Raw genomic sequence first — 19223 nt, forward strand, 5'->3', positions numbered from 1 at the left:
TCCAACCCCTTTTCTAGCACAATATTGCACAGGCACTGCTTTGTAGAGAAACGAGCAAGGAATATTCAAGGGGCATGGTGACTCGTACACTTTGTCCAGGGGTGAAATGAAGGGTATCATTGTAGCAACAGAAGTCTGGTACAAGAGAGTAGAAATCATTCCTTAGTTAAAGTATCCTTTATACAATGTGGCAGGTTGGATACACAAACTTTTTTGTTTTGGTTATTTGGCTAATTTGCATTCTATAATATTTATAATAGAAATATGTACTGTACTCAATATTTAATTTGCACCAGTGCTGAGCTCTGGCATCTTTAAGATGGGTCATTCAGAGCCCCAGGCTGCATCTCTGGTCATCTTGCATCTGTTATGAATGTAAAAGAATTACATGAATCCCAACAGTTCTATCATTACAAATTAAGCATTGACTGTACAGGATTGTGTGTGTGTGTGTGTGTGTGTGTGTGTGTGTGTGTGTGTGTGTGTGTGTGTGTGTGTGTGTGTGTATTGATCTGTTGGCAAGTCTGATTATTTTGTATAGGTCTGAGCAATGGTAACTGTATATAGATGTTTTTGTTTCCATGTGGCTTTTTTTTAAAGAAGACCTACCCACATATCCTCTTCCACATAAATATACTGACATAAAATGTTACTCTGGATATATAAAAAGCATGATGTTGGTAGAAGTATTCTGTGTTCTTTTGAATTGTTCACACAAGCTCATTTTAACATTTTACTCAAAATATATTTCAATGGTCTAATAATCTGTCTTGGTGTACTGCATTTTTGAATATCTGTCGTCATACCACAATGAATATGGATGATTAAAATTATTGGCCATAATTAGTGAGACATATGATGTTGATAAAGTAAAAGATACTTTTAGTTTAATTGGTAAAAGGTATGAACGTATGTATTAGCTATAAAGCCACATTTGATTTTAATTACAGCTGTTCGTGGCACATGTGATCTTTATTAGTGTTTATTTTAGGATGATATTAATATTTCCTTCTGAGTCATCTTCATTTTGTTCACAGGATTGAAAAAGCGTACAAGGAAGGCCTTTGGAATACGGAAGAAGGAAAAGGACACTGATTCCACGTAAGTCTGTGCAATACAACTTTAATGCATTTGTGAATGGCTGAAATGTTTATATTAGGAATGTTAAATCTAGTTTAATCAACTGGTCGACTAGTCAATGGATTTTTCAATTGACTAGTTGATTAGTTGATAAGCAGGGAGTGCCAGTGGGGTTAGCTCCGGGCTCGGGTTTGAAACCTGTTGGCTCTTAATACATTTAAAAGGCTAAAGCACAGCAGGGGGGACCCAGTGCCAGGGGGGACAGCTGATTCCTGGCTCACGCAGGGCCCCTCCTGCCTTGCATCAGCCTTTTAAATGTATTATGAGCCAAACAGTACCAGTACATTGTAGAAGTGCTGCGTTCACTTGATGTATGCAGCATACATTACTGTTCAAAACTGGCAGTGCAATATTCAACAATACATGTTAAAATATTTCCCTTAGCTAGGGGACAATGTTGGCATAAGAACCAATAGCTATAAACTGGCCATGAATAAACTTAGGCTGGAAATTAAAAGGTTGGAGGTTCCAGAATAGACTTTCGCAAGCAATAGTTGGATAAAGGAACCTAATTAGCTTGAAGGGGGACCTTGACAAATTTATCAACAGGGGTAAGACAGGATTGTGTGCAATAACAAAATACTGGACTCAATAAACCAGGAGATCCATTCCAGTCCTATGTACCATGTTCATATTATTCTAGAATCCAAATGAACGAGATGCATGCTCCCTGTCTAATGTTGAAGGAACGATTTATTTTAATGAATTTTTCAAAATTGTGGTGGTGGTGTGGTGTGCAAATTAAAGGATTGTTACTGCTGAGGGTAACTCTGCCAGCTTGTATGTGTTCTGCTCAGAATCGTCTTTAGATTCACCATCCATTTCAATATGCTGTCTTAACAGGCCAGTCCTTGGAATAATAAAGCACTCAAATGGCTTTGTGTTTATACACTTCCAGAGGTAGTTAAGGCTCAGGAAGAGAATCAAGGTGATGTTTCATTGCTGGGGGAAGGTGGTGATGCTCATGCATAATAGGATTACCAATTCTTAAGGGCTCTTGCTGTTAAGCTGGTTTTGTTTTAAGTATTGTTTTCATTTCATGAAAAACACTGTTTCTGCAGTCACTTAGAGGAATTGGCATTTATTTTAGTGTACTCCTTTCCAACTATATGATGTGCTACTGCTGCAACATGCTCTGCGCTTCTTATAGCATTCTAATAAGTGTATTTTCGAAGAGTTTTAATTGAAAACATACCATGTTCAACTAGCAACATAAATAAAAAAGCAACAGCAGAAGGATACACAGCATGTCACTTGCTATACATTTGATTGTATAGCAGCCACCGGAGGAGTGCTAATCTTATGGAACAAAGGGTTGGTGGAGGTAAGGGTAGCAGTAGGGAAATAAGGGTTCTCAGGTGTGCTTAGCTTTTGGCAATGGATTAATTCATATCTTTTTCCCAATAAAGTGTTTGTGTTTGTTTTTGTTTTGTTTAAAAAAAGGACATCTTGGATATTTCTGAGCCCATAAAATTGGGCAACTGGCTGTGTACTCAACATCCTTTCAGACTTCCAGGGCAGTCACCTCAAAAAAAGGAATGATACTGAGAAAACTTGGACAGGCAGCAACATTAAGTGACTGCATGGATTGTAGTACTAATTATCAGTGGCACTCTGTGACCATACCCAGTGATTCCTGGACAGATTGTGCTTTTGACTCACCAACCTCCTTCTGACTTCCACCTAGTGAGGAACATCTTAACCTGCAGATGAGGCAGGCACCATGGGAATCCTGTTACAGAAATCTGCCCAACAGATGCACTGATTCAAAGCATCCCTAGCTTCCCTAGCCATGGTACTGACCAGTTTCCCTTCCCTGGGATGAAAGGGAGGTTGTGGCTAATTAGCATCCTCGTGTAGCCTGAGCAGCCTTTCTAGAAAGAAGGCAGCTTACAGAATCTAGCCCCTTGTTTGCAATAGAATTTCTAGAGGTACTTGGGGGCTCTGCACCACTGTGTTTTTGTGAGTTCTCCATGTCTGCTGGATGTTGCTATATCATTGACATGACACAGAATGGGGCTAGCTGTAGGATTTTCCTACCATAGGTAAAGTGGAGAATAATGAATATGTTGTTTCCAATTACATTTTGATGTCATAGGCCATCAGGTCTCACTGTAGTCAGGACCTCAAAGTTTATTAAAATGAGGTCACCACTGCTGGCTTAGGCTTGCTGGAACATGGGGCCAGCGCCCAAGCCCCACCACCTGGAGCTGGGGCTCAGGTTACATGCCCCTGCCCGGGACTGAAGCCCTTGGGTTTTGCTTTGATTTCCATTAAGGAGGTGGGACTCAGGTGGGCTCAGGCTTAAGTTCCCTCTCCTGGGGTTGAATAGTAATAATTATTGTCAAAAGGGAGTCGCACTGAAGTTTGAGAACCCCTGCCAGAAGCAGTGGCCTCTGCTGCCTTCAAAAAGAGGAGGTGAAGTTCCCCTACGTCTCAGCAGACACCTGAAAGTGCCTGTCCAAGCGGATAACCTCTGGGTGTTGCAAGCAAAGCTCAAAGGCCTGTATTAAAAAAAAAAAAATTTTGAGCTATTGAATCAGCAAAGTGGTAACAACTGTTATATTGCCATCCTTGCTTGTGAATGGGTTGCTTAGCAACAAGTATCACAGACGCAAACTACCTCAAACCACATGAACTCATTCAAATTGACTATTGAACAGCATGTGAGGCCCTGTGTGGCCTCAAATATCAGCAATCAGGCAGAGGGGAGCAAGTTGAGAAGAGACGGGATGAAGGCAAAGAGCTGGGGAGGTAAATGATGATACTGAGAAGGGGAAGGGAAGAAGACCAGTAAAACTGAAGCAATGGGGGAAAAGCGAGGAGACACGAGGTGGCAGAGTTGGGTTGGAAGAGTAGAAATTGTGATGAGAAAATGGCTAAGATAGGTAGACCATAAATAAAGGAAAAGGTAGTGGTCATGGAGCAGGCTCACCACTGCAGCGCCTCCTGCTGGTTCTTGATGATGGACTAGTGTTCCCAGAACAGGGCATGTCCTGCATGCTGGTGTCTCACCCGTCTGTGCTGCACATTCTTGCTCTGGACCCACATAGCTCCCCGACCACAGTGTCCTCTTTGGGACACTGCCCTCCAGCAGTGCCAACTCCAGTGGTCTTTTGTCCCTCTTCCAGCATTCCTTCATTTAGCACCTGCCACCGTGGCTAACTGCAGCCTTAGTCTAGCCCCACACTTGAGGGGTAAACCATAATCCTTCCAGCCCATTACTATGGCTCCTGACCCAGGGTCCCTCTAGCAGCAACCTTGTCCTGCCCTCCTGTACTCCCTCCCCTTTACTGCCTCTAGTTTCCTGGGCCACTTCCCCTGTGACCCTTTGCACCCTCCTGGCCTTTGAAGCAAGGCCTGCAGCCTGGCAGATATCAGGCTGGAGCATCCCTTACAAGCCCACCTGAGCCTGCCCAGAACTGCTGTCCAGAAGGTGCTTCTCCAGGAACCTCCCCTGACAGGGCTTAACTGACTCTGCTGAACAGCTCCCTATATACTGGGCTATACCAGCAAACCACACCTTTTTTTGGCTACTAAAAAGCCTCTCTCTCATTTGCATGGGCTGTGCCCAGGTTCCCTCCTACCTGCTTCAACCCCTTCCAGCCAGTGTGGGGGCAGTGGCCCCACCACAGTAATGAATAAAAAGTGTATTGGAGTCAGAAATAAGAAGAAAATATGAAAAATGAAGAGGGATGGTTTAAAAACACAGAGAACCTAAAAAAACCTGGAGTGATTTAGTAAGAGAACATGAGATGCATACTTAGATTCCTATTTGTCAGCCAGCCAGACTGCAAGACAGCTAAAGACATCCATATAGGTCATGTGCAGTTTCATTTATAATTTATCATAAAGTGGCTGAAACAAAAATGGTAAATATATTTTACTTAAAGAAAATCAATGAAACAACATCTAGTTGTTACATTTGTATCTAACCAGATGGATAGCACAATTCAAGGAATTAATTTCAAACAACATGTTTTTTACAGAGGCTGTAGGAATGCTGGTGAAAGACTTAAGATGATAAATCCTGAAGAGGATATTTTTGATAATGAGCTGATGGAGACTATATTAACGAAAACACTTTAATTAGCGAGCTACGGCTGTGGCTCCTCTTCCTGTGTAGATGGGGTGGGTGGATTGATTTTTTTTTCTTTTTGTGGCAGGGGAGGATGTAAGGGTGCCATAACATAGAATTTAGTGGGATTGGAACAATGCAACCATACGCAGTAATTTAGTTAATGTGTCCATTGTAAAACTTGGTAGCTTTACTACTTGTGCAAAAGAAGCAGCTGCAGATCCACAAATATCTGCTTCCTAGACCTGCAACTTCTAGAACAAGGCCACCCAACTTTGGAAGCCCCAGAGGCCACAATGATACTCACAGCACATGCCGAGGGCCGCAACTTAAGTGTGGTTGCATATACATACAAATATATATGCAAACAGCTTCTTTCATACTGAATGGCATGAATACAAAGATTAAGGCAAGACTACACAACACACAGGCCCCATTCAAGACAGTTCTGCTGATATTAATAAAATGCAATATTTACCTGATTTCCACCCATATGTAGCACTTTTAATGAGCAATGACAGTCCAGGAATTTAACTACTAAAACGCATATCAACAGAAGACCATTATATTGACTAATTTTTGTTTTGGCTCCCACCAACAGGCCATGTGTTGAGCCCTGCATAAACCCAAAATACACCGTGGGTCACAAACAAACAGGCCATGGGGCTGCATGCAACCTATGGGACACATAGGGTATGTCTACACTGCCACCCTAGTTCGAACGAGGGTGGCTAATGTAGGCATTCGAAGTTGCAAATGAAGCCCGGGATTTAAATATCCCGTGGAACGAGGTGTACCGGTAGTTCGAATTAGAGAGCCTAGTTTGAACTACCTACTCCATGCCGCGTGTAGCCGCGGGCATGGAGTCCGCACTAAGGGGGATCTAAAAATGGCAGTGCCCGGCAAAATGCAAATGAAGCCTGGGATATTTAAATCCCGGGCTTCATTTGCAACTTCGAATGCCTACATTAGCCACCCTAGTTCGAACTAGGGTGGCAGTGTAGACATACCCATATTGAGTAGCCCTGCTCTAGAAGATGTGGGACTACATATTTTGTCATTCACTGCTCCTTACTCCTTCCCTTCCTTTCATTTTGTCTACCAGTCTAGCCTCTATTTCATTATGCAGTGTTACCCTACAAGTGTTCTCACATGTTGCCCTTCCTTTCCTTTCAGTGGGTCAGCTGTCTCCCATGCATGGAGCCGTAGTAATGTTGGCATTGTTGTACAGTTACTGACTTAAAAAAAAAAATGCTTGTTGTAAATGTAATGGGAGTGCAGAGACCGCATAACATCAGTGTGGAAGACACAGTTATTAGTCATTCTCATGCAGTTCTAGATACTAGGCAACATTATTTACTTCTGCTTGTGCATGGGCAGCTGTTACAAAAAATCATAACCCTTTGATAGAAATTCTAGGGCAAGGAGAAGAGTTCTCTACATTTATACAGTCAGTTACAGACCTCCCATATTTACTCATGTGCTCACTATTAAAAACTGGCATGTTGGAACCAGTTCTAAATAAATCTATCTAGGGCATCCTAAACAAATCTATCTAGAGTCTTATATTGATGCCTATCACCATAGCATCTGAGTTCCTGAGTAAAAACAAAAAAACTAGAGTGAGCCAGTATTGAGATCATGTATTCTGTAGAAACATTAACTAGCCAGCTGAAGAGACTCAGGCTAGGAGGCTCTGAAGACTAATGATTTCTGTAACTTCTTTGAAAACTTTCAGAATCATCCATAGGCTTTAGGTGGGGACAACTCAAGCAGAACCAGTGGACACTTGGGTGAAGATTGCCATTCAAAATAGGCAACTTTAGTATTGTCTAGTCATAATTTAAAAACTGCAAATTTGTGTCTTGCTACAAATATAAAGTTTAACAATGCTTTAGTAATCCAATTTGCTTTATCATGCTAGTTTTCTCATCCTTTGAACCCTTAATTATAATTAGACATGTATATTTATAGCTAGATTTATTGTAAAAGAAACTTATTAACATTTCTTAAATTTAACAGTAGATGGTGAAGGGATAATTTGCTCAGTCTACAGGTGCACAGATAGCCACACACTGGGGGAGAAAGAAGTGGTGGCTTAACTGTGGCATATGCTCAAATAAGGAGAAAAGGAGAAGTGTCAATCAACTCAGAAGTTTCCAAAAGGGACTGATGACATAAAAAGGGACAACCTCAATCAAGTAGAGGTATAGATAAAAAAGGAAACTGAACTGGTTGTAATATTTTAAGCTGAAGTCAGAAGGAAGACAGGAATCTATTGGCTGTATTGACAATGAATGCTCCTATTCCTAGTTAGGTAGGAAGAAATGTAATTTGGAAGAACCTACAGAAATTGTCCATTGGAAGAAGCTGCAGCAACAGTACTGACTCTCTTATCCATTGGTCTTCTTGGGATGGGCTATAGTATGTCCACTGTCAGTGAGGCAATGGTGTGCCAGATTTTTAGTATGCTGCATATGCTTTAGGAGGGCCCTGTCCCTAGGGACTCCCTAGGAAATCCACTTAACACTAATTGTCCGAAAAGTCTAAATTTGTCTGGCATATTTTCAGTGAAGGCTTTTCAACTACCAGTTTTTTCATGGGTTACATCCCTCCCCCTACAGAGGTTACATATTATCCTGACTCACAGTTACCCTAGTTTTACGCAGTAAGGCTTTACAATAATACTGCGGAAAATTGCCATATCTGTCATACCATCCAACAAAGGTACCTATGCACAGTGAGCTTATGTAGAGGTCTGAAATCAATATTCACTGGACACATTAATTCCTGGAGAATCCTGAAATAGCATAGATGTCCTAAAGAGGAATTTGCAAAGCATCCATATTCAAGAGTTTTATGCTAAAGCTGAAAAAGCAAAAGAGTAGGTTTCAGAGCAAGGAATCCAGTGGGGTGCCTTTGAGGACATCAGGTCAGATATCTTTGGAACCTAGCACAGATCAAGAGAGCAGACAAAAAGCCTACACAAGGTGAGAACAATTGTTTGGATTCGTGTAGGAAAATAAAATTGGATTGAATTCGGAGACCAGGAAAAAACTCCAAAGTTACTTGCTTCTTTTATCAATTAAGTTACTTATCTGATACTGATGTGCATAGTATTCATCATCCTAAGCTAATCTGAAAAGGCACATTTGTTCTAATTGTATTTATAAGAGGGATTCATCATCAAATGTTTTTCTAGTGAAGTCCTACAGGTGACCTGGCCACATGTTTTTGTAGGACAGACTGCAGTTCGGGCTTATAAGAAAATCAAAGCCGTTCACAGGTCATTGGCTTGATCACCAAGCCATTAAGTTTCTAAAGTATCACTAATGGCTTTTACTAGAGTATCTGAACTAATAAAAAAGGTTCCCACTTAATATTTCTAATTTCAGGTATAGGAAAGGTACATGCACAAGAATAGAATATACACATTCAAGGGATCAGAGGGTATTGAATGATAGGTTACGTGACCTGTTGCATAAAGCATCTTTGAATTATGCATATTCATGTTCATAAGCCAATTTTTATAAAGCATAAAGGGTCATGACCATGAAAGTCAGAATATAGATGTAAAGAACAAATGCTGAAAATAGAAGTCCATATTTCTCTCTAAAAATGTATGGTGTCCAAATCCCATGAAAGAGATATTAAGGCCTATGAAAATGTTACCAAAGCCATCCTGTGGTTATCAGCAATTAGAAGGTGTATTAGCTGAGAAAATTATTTCCAATGGTTAAACAGCAAAGGCTGAATTAGACTGTTTTTTGACTAATGTATGTTCTCTCTTTGTTGCAGAGGATCACCAGACAGGGATGGAATTGTAAGTATCAAACTCTTGTTATAAAATAATTCTTAATGGCATTCAGTCTGTGTCTAACTAAAAGCATTTTCCTCTGCAAATCAGTTTAAGGAAGTCTTACACTTTCTCTATTTCCCTTTAATATAGTAAATACATTTTAAAAGTTTCTTTATGAAAGATCTATTTGTTTAAATCAGAGGAACCCAGTACTTTGTCTGGGAAGATTGTTTATTTTTGATAAATAAACAATGAATATCATTGCAGTACCAAAATATAAAATATGTCAAAGGTAATATTAACTAAAATCAAGCATATGAAAGCTTATTTTTTATTATTCACATTTACTTTTCATGAAAAAAGATACAGCATTTTCTCCAATGGATTAATAATCTGTAAAATTATTATGTGTGACAAATTTGACTATTTTTTGTGCCATTTTTATTTTCTATATTAAATTGAAAATAGGAAAGTAATTGCTTTTAAATTTTGGCTGCTTTAACTTAGTTTTAGGAATGAATGTCCCTACTAAAATTAGAGGGTCTTGATTCCTAAATTTCAAGTTTGCAAAGAAGTATGTTGGGTTCAGACGTGGATTTTACTGTAAGTCTTTTTTAGGAGATTTTGTACTCAGATTTAAAAAGCTCACACTTAAAATAAAAATCAGGAACATGTTCAAAGGGAAAACCGATGCAGCTGGGAAACTGTTGTAGTTGCTCTGCACCATGTTCAGAGCTCTGGAATGGAAACTAAACCAGTCATTAAAAATGTCACGTGTCTCTCCTGTAAAATCACAAAAAAATTGGAATGCCAAATTCTAGCCTGAAAAGGCTGAAGTCTTTGGCGTCTGACCCAAGATCCTTAGCTTCTGGATAACACTGCACTCCATAGAACCCTTTGTCATTAATTGTTAAACAATGTCAAGAAATGAAGTTTAGAATCAAGGCTCTATTCATCAGAAAAAAAAGGGAGAAATGTAGTTTTCCAGTTTACACGAACCTGTGGAATGTATAAATCTGTTTTCGCTAGTCTTCAACTTCTTTTGCTCCTTTCCCTTTCCTTTTTCTTTTTTGTCTAAGCTGGATTCTTCCTCCTGTCCTCTACTTTCTATTCTGCTGCTCACAGAGGACATGTCTACACTGGGTAGTTATTTCAAAATAATTCCCCTTATTTCATAAACAGGAGAGTGTCCACGCTGCCAAGCCTGTTATTTCGAAATAACAACTCCTGCTTGTGAAGAGGAATAAGCTTATTTCAGAATAGCTATTTCGGGAGTTATTATTTCAAATAACTTATTTCGAAATAACCTGGTAGTGCAGGCATAGCCAGACTGTTTCTTCTCTCTTTTCTATGTCAGCTGCAGTCACGGGTTTGCCTTATCTCTTCTCTGAGTACATTATTCCTTTTGTTTCAGTTGCAACGCAAGTTTCCCTTTTTCCCTTTGTACTTTCCCAGGTCTCCTGTAAATGCGACACTTACCTAGAGATATAGATATGAGGGGAATTCTCTCCTCCATCTGTGTGTCACGTATACAGATGTAACTACAATGTGCTTCTTGTAGCAAGACAAAAGTGTAAGGTGATGTCTCCCCATATATGAAGTCTAAGAATGAAGTGTTTCAGAGGGGTAGCTGTGTTAGTCTGTTTTAGCAAAAACAGTGAGGAGTCCTTTGGGACTTTCTGATGAAGTGGGCTCCAGACCACAAAAACTTGTATCCAAATAAATTTGTTTAGTCTTTTAAGGTGCCACGGGACCAGTGTTCCCTTCCCTCTAATTTTTTATGTGCACTGAGGCATGTGGTGATGTTCACTACCAGTAGAAACACATGCTACCAGCTGTGGGCATCTCTCTTGAGTGGCCGCCTAAGTGTGCAGCTTATAGGGAACACTACACAGGACTCCTCATTTTTTTAAGAATGTAGAATTGACTTAATAGATTAAAAGATCCAGCCCTGAACTTTCTGAAACCAATGGGAAAAGTACTATTGATTTCAGTGACAGCAGGCTCGAGTGCCAAAGTTGTGGGTTGCTTGTCAAACCACATCAGGGCTTTTTTGTTGAGGATTCTAAAGAGGAGCAGAAGTTGCTGCTGTAGTTAGAGCTAGTATTACAGACACTCTTCAATAGCAAACAGTAATTTTATTGTCCATGTTAACAAGTCATTCAACTAGAGAGAGATTGAGAGAGCAAGCATGAAAATGACTCTCTAGCTTTGTGATTAGAGCCCTCAACCAGGATCCAGTTCCCTTTACTTATCTACGGTAGAATGTCTTCCGCATAAGAGACTAAGGAAGCCTCACATGAGAATATCACATAGTCCTTTGGACATTCATCTGAGAGATAGTAGATTCCTGTCCCAGTCCCTTCTCCTCCTCAGGTGGAAGGGGGACTTACAACTAGTGGTCTCACATGCTCCAGCTTTGTAGTGGTGGATTAACTACTGGGTCAATGGGGCCCAGGCACAGGGACCCTAGCCTATTGGAACCCCCAGAAAAAAACAGTGCCTCCGTGCCCTGATCCCACTCCTGGGCAAGAGCACTGGTGAGGGAGCACGGGGGAACGTCAGGCAGAATGAGTTAAGTGGGACATCTGCTTGCTCAGACCCAGAGCTCCACAAACCCCTAATCCAATGTTGCAGGTTTGTAACCTAATGACTGGGCTAAAACGTATGAGGGTGGTCCTTCTCTCTCTTTCCCTGCCCCCAACCATTTTGCATGAGCTTTCTGGTAAGCAGCTACTGAGCACTCCTAGTAGATCGGGTCCTGAAAGTGAGGTAGGCAAAGGGACACCTGTCTTTCCCTGGTTTGTGCATCACATTGGGATCTAAGCATCTAGATGCCTAGATAACCTATGTGTGCAGAGGCAGAAATACAGATGCTAGAGAAGTTTTTACTGCAAAAACTGAAGAGTCAAGCAAGTTTAGTGTCAAGTTTAGTGTCAAGCAGGGTTTGACAGAAGCTGAGAGGGGCTTTTGTGAATGTCAGTGAGGACTGGAGTGAGCTGGGACTTAGACACCAAAGTGGCAATTATTCACGTAAGTACTGTTGTGAATCTAACCCTTAGCGTAACCTGCTGCAGTATGTCGTCCCGACAGATGACACACTGTAGCAGTATGTCATCCTGGTACATTTTTGAAATCCCAAACTACAGACTCCCAACCATTCTGACCAGATCAGTTCTTGGCTGTTTGGTTTTGTTTTTGTTTTTTTTATAGAGCAGAAGTTCTCGATTTGTGCTCCATAGAGAGTTGGTTGTCCATGGTGCTGACATTCCCCTCCTTCTTTCCAGCAGTTAACGTGCATTAATAGATAGAGCTCTGCAAATTCATGGATATCTGCTTTATATCCATGCATATCTGCATCTGCAGATGCGGGTGTGGATATTTGTTGCTCGTTTTTGCAGATACCAATTTTATATCTGTGCATGGCTCTACTAATAGACAAAACATAGTAAATCCCTTTCTAATACTGCTTTTCCTGAAAGCAATTGCCTTAGTTGCCACAGGAATGATAAGTCATTGTGAATGGAAGGCAAGGTGATCTGTAGAGTGAAGGCGTCCATGAAATAGTCCTGAAAGCTTATGTCCAAATAAATTCACTAGTCTTTCAGGTGCCACAAAGTGTCAGAGCTCCTGATGTACTGGCTGATTCTTCCTGCCCATTTTATAGATTCAGGGCCTATTCCTGTAAGATCAGGCCCTTTAGGTGCTTGCTGAACCAGGAATAGGATCTGATGTGTCCTTGAGATACAAAATAGAGCCCAGTATCCACAGAGCCTAGTGTCTGCTGAATAGAGCCCTGATATGCATCCCAATATTTCCTTTGCATTTAAAGGAACCAAATGCAGCAAATCTTTTTTAAACTAACTCCATGTTTTACTAACTCAATGTCATTCTTTGTGTGTTTTAAAACCCTCCCAATACTTTAACACTTTTTCTACAAAAACAAAATCCATTCCAGCTGCCCAGCCCTCATCCTCATGAGCCATCCTCCACTAACAAACCAGAATGTGCACGTGAAGGAGGAAAAAAAAATTCGGTAAGGAAACAGATTTCAGTTTAAAGCTTCCAAATGGTTATAAAAACAGTGAGTAAAAATGTTTTTAAAACTGTTGAACAAATTAGGGAAAATACCTTTCACACTCATAGTCAGATAATTCTGGTATGTTGGCTATAAATACAAATTTATTAATAATGAGGCAAAAAACAACTGTGCAGGGCACAGTCAAAGCTCATTTTTTACTCAGCCTCTAAAATAGGGTACTCAGTTCTGCATTTAAGTGACAAGCATGGCATAAAACCAGAAAGACTTAGGGTTTGTCAACATGAGCAGTTTGCAGTGACTCTACTCAGGCCTACCGATGGGAGCGGGGGAAAGGGTGGACGCAAAGGAGACAGTTGCTCCAGGACCTGGTAATTCAAAGGTTCAGGGCTCCCAGCCAATGCTGCTACTGAGGCAGTGGCTAGAGCTATGGGCCCTTTAAATCACTGCTGGAGCGCTGCACCAGGTGCTCTGAGCAACTGTGAGAGCTGGGGTGGGGGAGGGCCAGTGCTGTGCTCCAGGTGACACAGAGAACTGGCTGCTCCACCTCCACCCCTTCGACTCAAGGCCCTGCCACTTCTGGAGCCACCACACCCACACTTTGTAGGGAGCCCACGAAAGCTGTTGCTCCCCCCACAGCTCTATTCCACAGTCGCCTCCTATGGATTAGCTACCCAGGGACCCTTTGGATACATGAAAAATTTGTCAATGTGCTTTGATTAGTTCTGTTTCATAGAGGTTTAGCTCAAAAGGCTAAAACAGTAAACTGTTACTGTGCACCTGCAGAGTCCACTCAAGGCAGGGCAGATTCAGTTCTCTGCAAACTGAATGTTCATGTCATCAAACCTCTAGGTCCTTTTTGGCCTGATCCAATTCCAACTAAAATCAATAGGATTGGGGCCTTCGATTAGGATATTTGAGTACCCTGGTGCGGTTGTTAACCTAGTTACATTCTGGAACTTGTCTAATTTAGTTGCCTGAGTTTAAAAACTAGGTCTATATTAAGCGTCTAAATTAAAGGATTGTTTAAACAGGTTTAGTGCCTTAAGAGTGGCCCTGCATGTTTAGCATGCGTACATGTGTTTAGTTTGACATCTCTCAGACTGGTAAACAGCTTGTTGATTTGAAAAGAGATTTGTTTGCTGCACATACAGTACATTGTAATTGTGGGGACTTCTTTGGCATGTTTTATTGTGTGTAGAAGAGACAGCTTGACTTTGCTTTAAGACTAACCTTAATCATAGTGATACCACTAACGCAATGAAATTCCTGTCTGAACATTATAGAAGTTTTCATCTACACCATTCTGTGGAAAGGAGCATTAGTGTTTCTTGTATAAACTCTTTGAGTAAACATTTTATAACTTTGCAATTAAAATTTACATTGAGAGTATAAGTTCTCAAACTACGGACACAAGTTTGCCCAGCTGTCAGTTTTTGTTTTGCTAACTAACAGATATTGGCAAGGGAACCATTTTTTGGTGAGTGAGGAGTGTGTGTACTAAATTATAGTAGAGTTTGACCTTAGATCTGAACCTCTTTAGACTGCCAGCGTGCACCTCAGGTGGAAAATTACTCACTTTTGCAGCGTGCACCTCAGGTGGAAAATTACTCACTTTTGCTTTAGCACCATTTCTGCAATGAACACAGTTTACTGCTTGTAAGAAAGCAACATTATTTTCTGTAGATACTAGTAATGCTGGTTAGAATATCATGGTTTTTTTCTCCAGAAAAGACTAAAGCAGTGGATGATGACTAAGCAAGCAGGCTTTTTTACATAAATGAAACATCACTTTTGACAAGTCTTTCTACATATATACTTATGTATGTCTAGTTACATAACTGCTTACGTTACAATCTGAAGAAAGCTACGCATATTCAGTAAGTGAAGGAGTTGTGGATATCTGTACAGTACTTGGAGGTGATGTACCAAGAACACTAAAAATGTGCTGAAGTGTCTCAGCACAGCACAGTGAAACAATAAATTTGCTCCTCTTTCTCACAGGAGTGTTGTGGATTTCAATTAATGGTTGTTTATAATGTACGCTGAAATAGAGACGTGAAAGACTCTACAGACATGCAAAGCATCATTGATTTGCTGTGTTGAGATCTTTGAATTGCCTTATTTGTTACAAAATTCATCTTTACATTATTTGAAACAGTTATCATTTGTATGAAATAGCTATTTATTATATAAATATAATTATCACCTAACCTTGCTAACCAGTTTATTTAAAAGGTTTGTAATGTGGCCATGCTGTGACAGATTTCAATAGTTCACTTCAGATATACACTTTGTGATTCTTAGCTCTTCAATTTAAAAATTGTAAACATGCTCTCAAATGTATTACAGAAGAAAAGCAACGGAGCTCCGAATGGATTTTATGCAGAGATTGACTGGGAAAGATATGTAAGTATCAGAACTATCACCTCTCAGCCCTTGTTTAATAGATATCAGTGCTATGTGATGGGGAATTCACATACCTTTGTAAGATGCAGGATTATCTTACTCTGGTCCAAATGTAGAATAGTGATAGAGATGCAGCCGTGTTAGCATATGACCTTAAAACATGCATATTGATTCAAAGAGACTTTAACTCCAGACTTCAACAAGAAGCTTCAAAATTGTCATTTATACTTAAATTTGACACTTTATGTATGGGTTTAAACAAAGACTCTAATTATCTCACCCATTACAAAGATAGCTTCTCAATTATCACCCCTAATGTCATTACCTCACAGAAGCTTCCCCTATTATCATCCCTATGTCACTACTTCACAGAAACTTACCTTCCCCCCTCTTCCCCACTGTGTTCTAAAATTTGATTTGTCAATTTCACATGCGTTCACTTTTTTTTGATTGTATCACTTGGGTATATATGGTCATGCTGATTTTCTTCCATATATTGATCTGAGGAAGTGGTTCTGGCCCACGAAAGCTCATCACCTAATAAACCATCTTGTTAGTCTTTAAATTGCTACATAGTTCTGTCTTTTGGTCCAAATGTGTTTGCTCCGTACCCAGCATCCTCATTTTCATTTAACTCTCTCCACTTCAGGATGGTGGTCACATCCCGGAATATTCACAACTCCAGCTTGGTTCAAATGTTACCATGTATTTTAGGCAAAGACTCAGTTTTTCTTACCACGTATTTTTTTAATGTGGAATTATTGTTACTAGAGAGAGCCTGCCCCTGGAGTAGGGGGGATACTGTAAACTTGGGAAGCACATTTCCGTCAGAACATTTTTGCCCAGTTATGAGTTACACTAAGATTATTGGAACTGAGTGATTAAAGAATCAATTCTATCTCCAGTTTGTGTTTACCACTGCAAATTTGACAGTGTTTCATGCACAGTTTCCCCTGTTGTTCATGCATCTTGCAGCAAGAGGGGAGAGAGAAAATTTTTTAAAAATAGGAAAATGTAATTGTAAAATCACAAAAATTGATATGCGAGAACTAACCAGTTTTTTTCATGCTGAATGTCCCTCTTTAAATGATGCAGTGCATCGTACTGTTAAATCAGAATTGGCAATTATAAGAGCTACATCACTGTAGGGAAACAAATGAATTCAGGTATTTTATTACCCTACAAATGTGTAGTTGAAACCTAACCTTACCCTGAAATATATTTTATAGCTTCATGTTAATTAGATTGCATAAAACTGTCCAGAGACTAGGTGGCTCAAATTACCCATTAAGTCCCAATTACCCTGAGTAATAAGAAGAGGTCTATTTGAGAGCAATTATACCGTCAATATGGAATATGTCAAAGTTAATTGAAAAAAAATTTCAGTTGAATATTGAGAACATTTACCTGTGAAGAAACTAGCCAGTTCAAAACTATGGGCAAGATCGATGGGGCAGTGATCAGTCCAGTGGGAGTTAAGCTATTGTGTCTAGTATAGACACAACAAATTGATCACTGATCATTCTCCCATTGATCCTCATACTCTCCCTCAATAAGAAGCACATGGGGAGTCAATAGCAGATCATCTCTCGTCAACACACCAATGAGAAGACACCACAGAAAGTAAATCTAAGCATGTCAACTTCAGCTATGTTAATAGTGTAGCTAAAGTTGTGTTAATTTAGATCCATTCTCCTCTCCCGCCCGGTAGTGTGGACAAGCACTAATAACTTCTGCCTTAACTGTCTACAAGTCTGATTCTATAGCCTATTCTACAGGGTCTGCAGGGTCAAATGCTATTTTGGAATGTATTCTCTCTTGAGTAGATAGCCGTCCCTAGAAAGGTAGTGTTTCTATACTACATGCCTACTTATTTTTGGTTTCCATCCCTTTCTCCAGCACTTTCTTTTGCTTAATTCTGCAGGCCATAGTTGCAGTAGTTTCTGTAGTGACCAAAGCAAGACTGTTAAAATCCTTTGCAATTCCTATAATCTCACCTTTCTTTTCTCTCCAAATCCATATGTAACCCCCACATCTATGGAGTGTGGTTTACTGTCCCATGTAGTGGCACTTAAACCATTTACAGAGAGAAAGAATGAATGTGCTCTACAGCCAGCTGGCTTTTAGTTCAAGCAGTAGAGACTCATGTACTAAGCTCCAGCGGTTCCAGGTTCAGTTCCATCTATCAGTGTTGCACATAGCTGATATAGCAAGTATAAGTGTAATGTATTTGATTGACACTGCCCGAGTTGTTAACAATATCATTTACCTTTTCATCGTAGGGTAGTTTACAAATTTTAGCAAGAGCTGCTACTGCCATGTTAAGCCTCCTGTAAACAAAGGGTTTTCTTCAGTTCATTCTACTTTTTATTAGTTTTGGGTAAAGCTCACTATTTAATCAGCCCAGTGTTTTCTTTGAAGTATCCTCCCAAGAGATGAAATAGTTTAAGCTGCTTTTCAATAAACTGTTTAGCAAGAACTTAATTATTTTGCTTTATTGTCCCCTCACCAGAATTCACCTGAGCTTGATGAAGAGGGATACAGCATCAGACCAGAAGAACCAGGCTATATCCTTTATTGTTAGCCTTGCATCTCAGTTTGCAAACTGTAATATGAGCTTGGGTTCATGGAATGGTCACGGAAATTTTTCCCTTATTTTTCTGTACACTATTATTAAATGTAAAGTACAGTGGAGTATCACCGGATACAGTTAACCAGAAGGCACTTCTAATTGCCGTGTTTTATTCATAGGAAATTAACAGAAAGGGGTAAATAGCTAGGAAGTGCACTGAGGAATAATTATGTTCAGTGCATGCCACTAAAACAGATGTGATTATAATGCTTTCAGTGAATAGAAGCAGATTTCTAGCCTTTTTCTTTGGTTTGGCAGAAACTAGAAAGGCTGCAGAAGCAGCGCGTTCATTCATTGGAGAAAGGAAGCAGTGCATCTCTCTGCAGCATGCCTTTGGCTATGTAAGAGAAAATTAAAAGTAGGAGAGCTGAGCAAATATTACATTTATGAGTCTTGAAAAGTAGGAATCATAATTTACTAGAACCCAGATCTCTCAATTCTAAGTACCATTTTCACCTCTGCCATAGACACACTTCAGCATGTCACCTAACCACTATTCTTCAGTTTTTCCATCTATAAAATGGGTTTGCTACTATTGTGCTTCTCAACCAACTAGTGACAGAAGTGAGTATTTATAAACCATGCTGTGGTTCTTTTATGGAAGGTAATATAGAAATGTGCAAAGTATTGTAGTCACACTGTTTATTACATCCATTTATATGGACATAAACAGGAGCAAGAGGAGACATCTTGTTTTTGTGAAACCAAATCTAAGCAAACATGACTTTGTCTTTTGAAAATCACCGTCTATTTACACTGACGTTTAACAGGCTGTGAAAGTGTAGATAAATATTTTATTTAAACTACATATGTCTAGCTTGTGATAGGCATTGTAGAAAACCCTTAAGATAGATATCATACAATTTATTTACAGGGTGAACCTCTCTAGTCCGGCACCCTCAGGACCTGACTGGTGTTGTATCAGAGAATTTGCCAAACCACAGGAGGTCAATATTGTAGTGAGTAGGTCTCTCTCTTTGTATATTTTACCAAGGTGAATAAACAGAACAACGCTTGCAATGCTGCTTAATAATGTATGTATGACTGTACTGGTACATGCTATATAAGCCTATGCCTAGCCAAGACTTATCAGCTCACTTCATATCAAAGTGTTAGTGTTGTTACA

General features: G+C 39.9%; 1 protein-coding gene across 1 annotated transcript in view; it reads left to right on the forward strand.

Annotated features, from left to right (window-relative positions):
* Window positions 1–19223, forward strand: part of SGIP1 (SH3GL interacting endocytic adaptor 1) — a 181468-nt gene that overhangs the window by 71319 nt on the left and 90926 nt on the right. Inside the window, exons 4-7 of the mRNA XM_089780458.1 lie at window positions 1038–1101; window positions 9017–9041; window positions 15409–15465; window positions 17978–18032. Of these exons, the coding sequence (XP_089636584.1) occupies window positions 1038–1101; window positions 9017–9041; window positions 15409–15465; window positions 17978–18032 (201 nt within the window). The remainder of the gene's footprint in view (window positions 1–1037; window positions 1102–9016; window positions 9042–15408; window positions 15466–17977; window positions 18033–19223) is intronic.

The sequence above is a fragment of the Pelodiscus sinensis genome, chromosome 9 (genome assembly GCF_052426305.1).
Source record: "Pelodiscus sinensis isolate ZL-2025 chromosome 9, ASM5242630v1, whole genome shotgun sequence".
Taxonomy (NCBI): Eukaryota; Metazoa; Chordata; order Testudines; family Trionychidae; genus Pelodiscus; species Pelodiscus sinensis.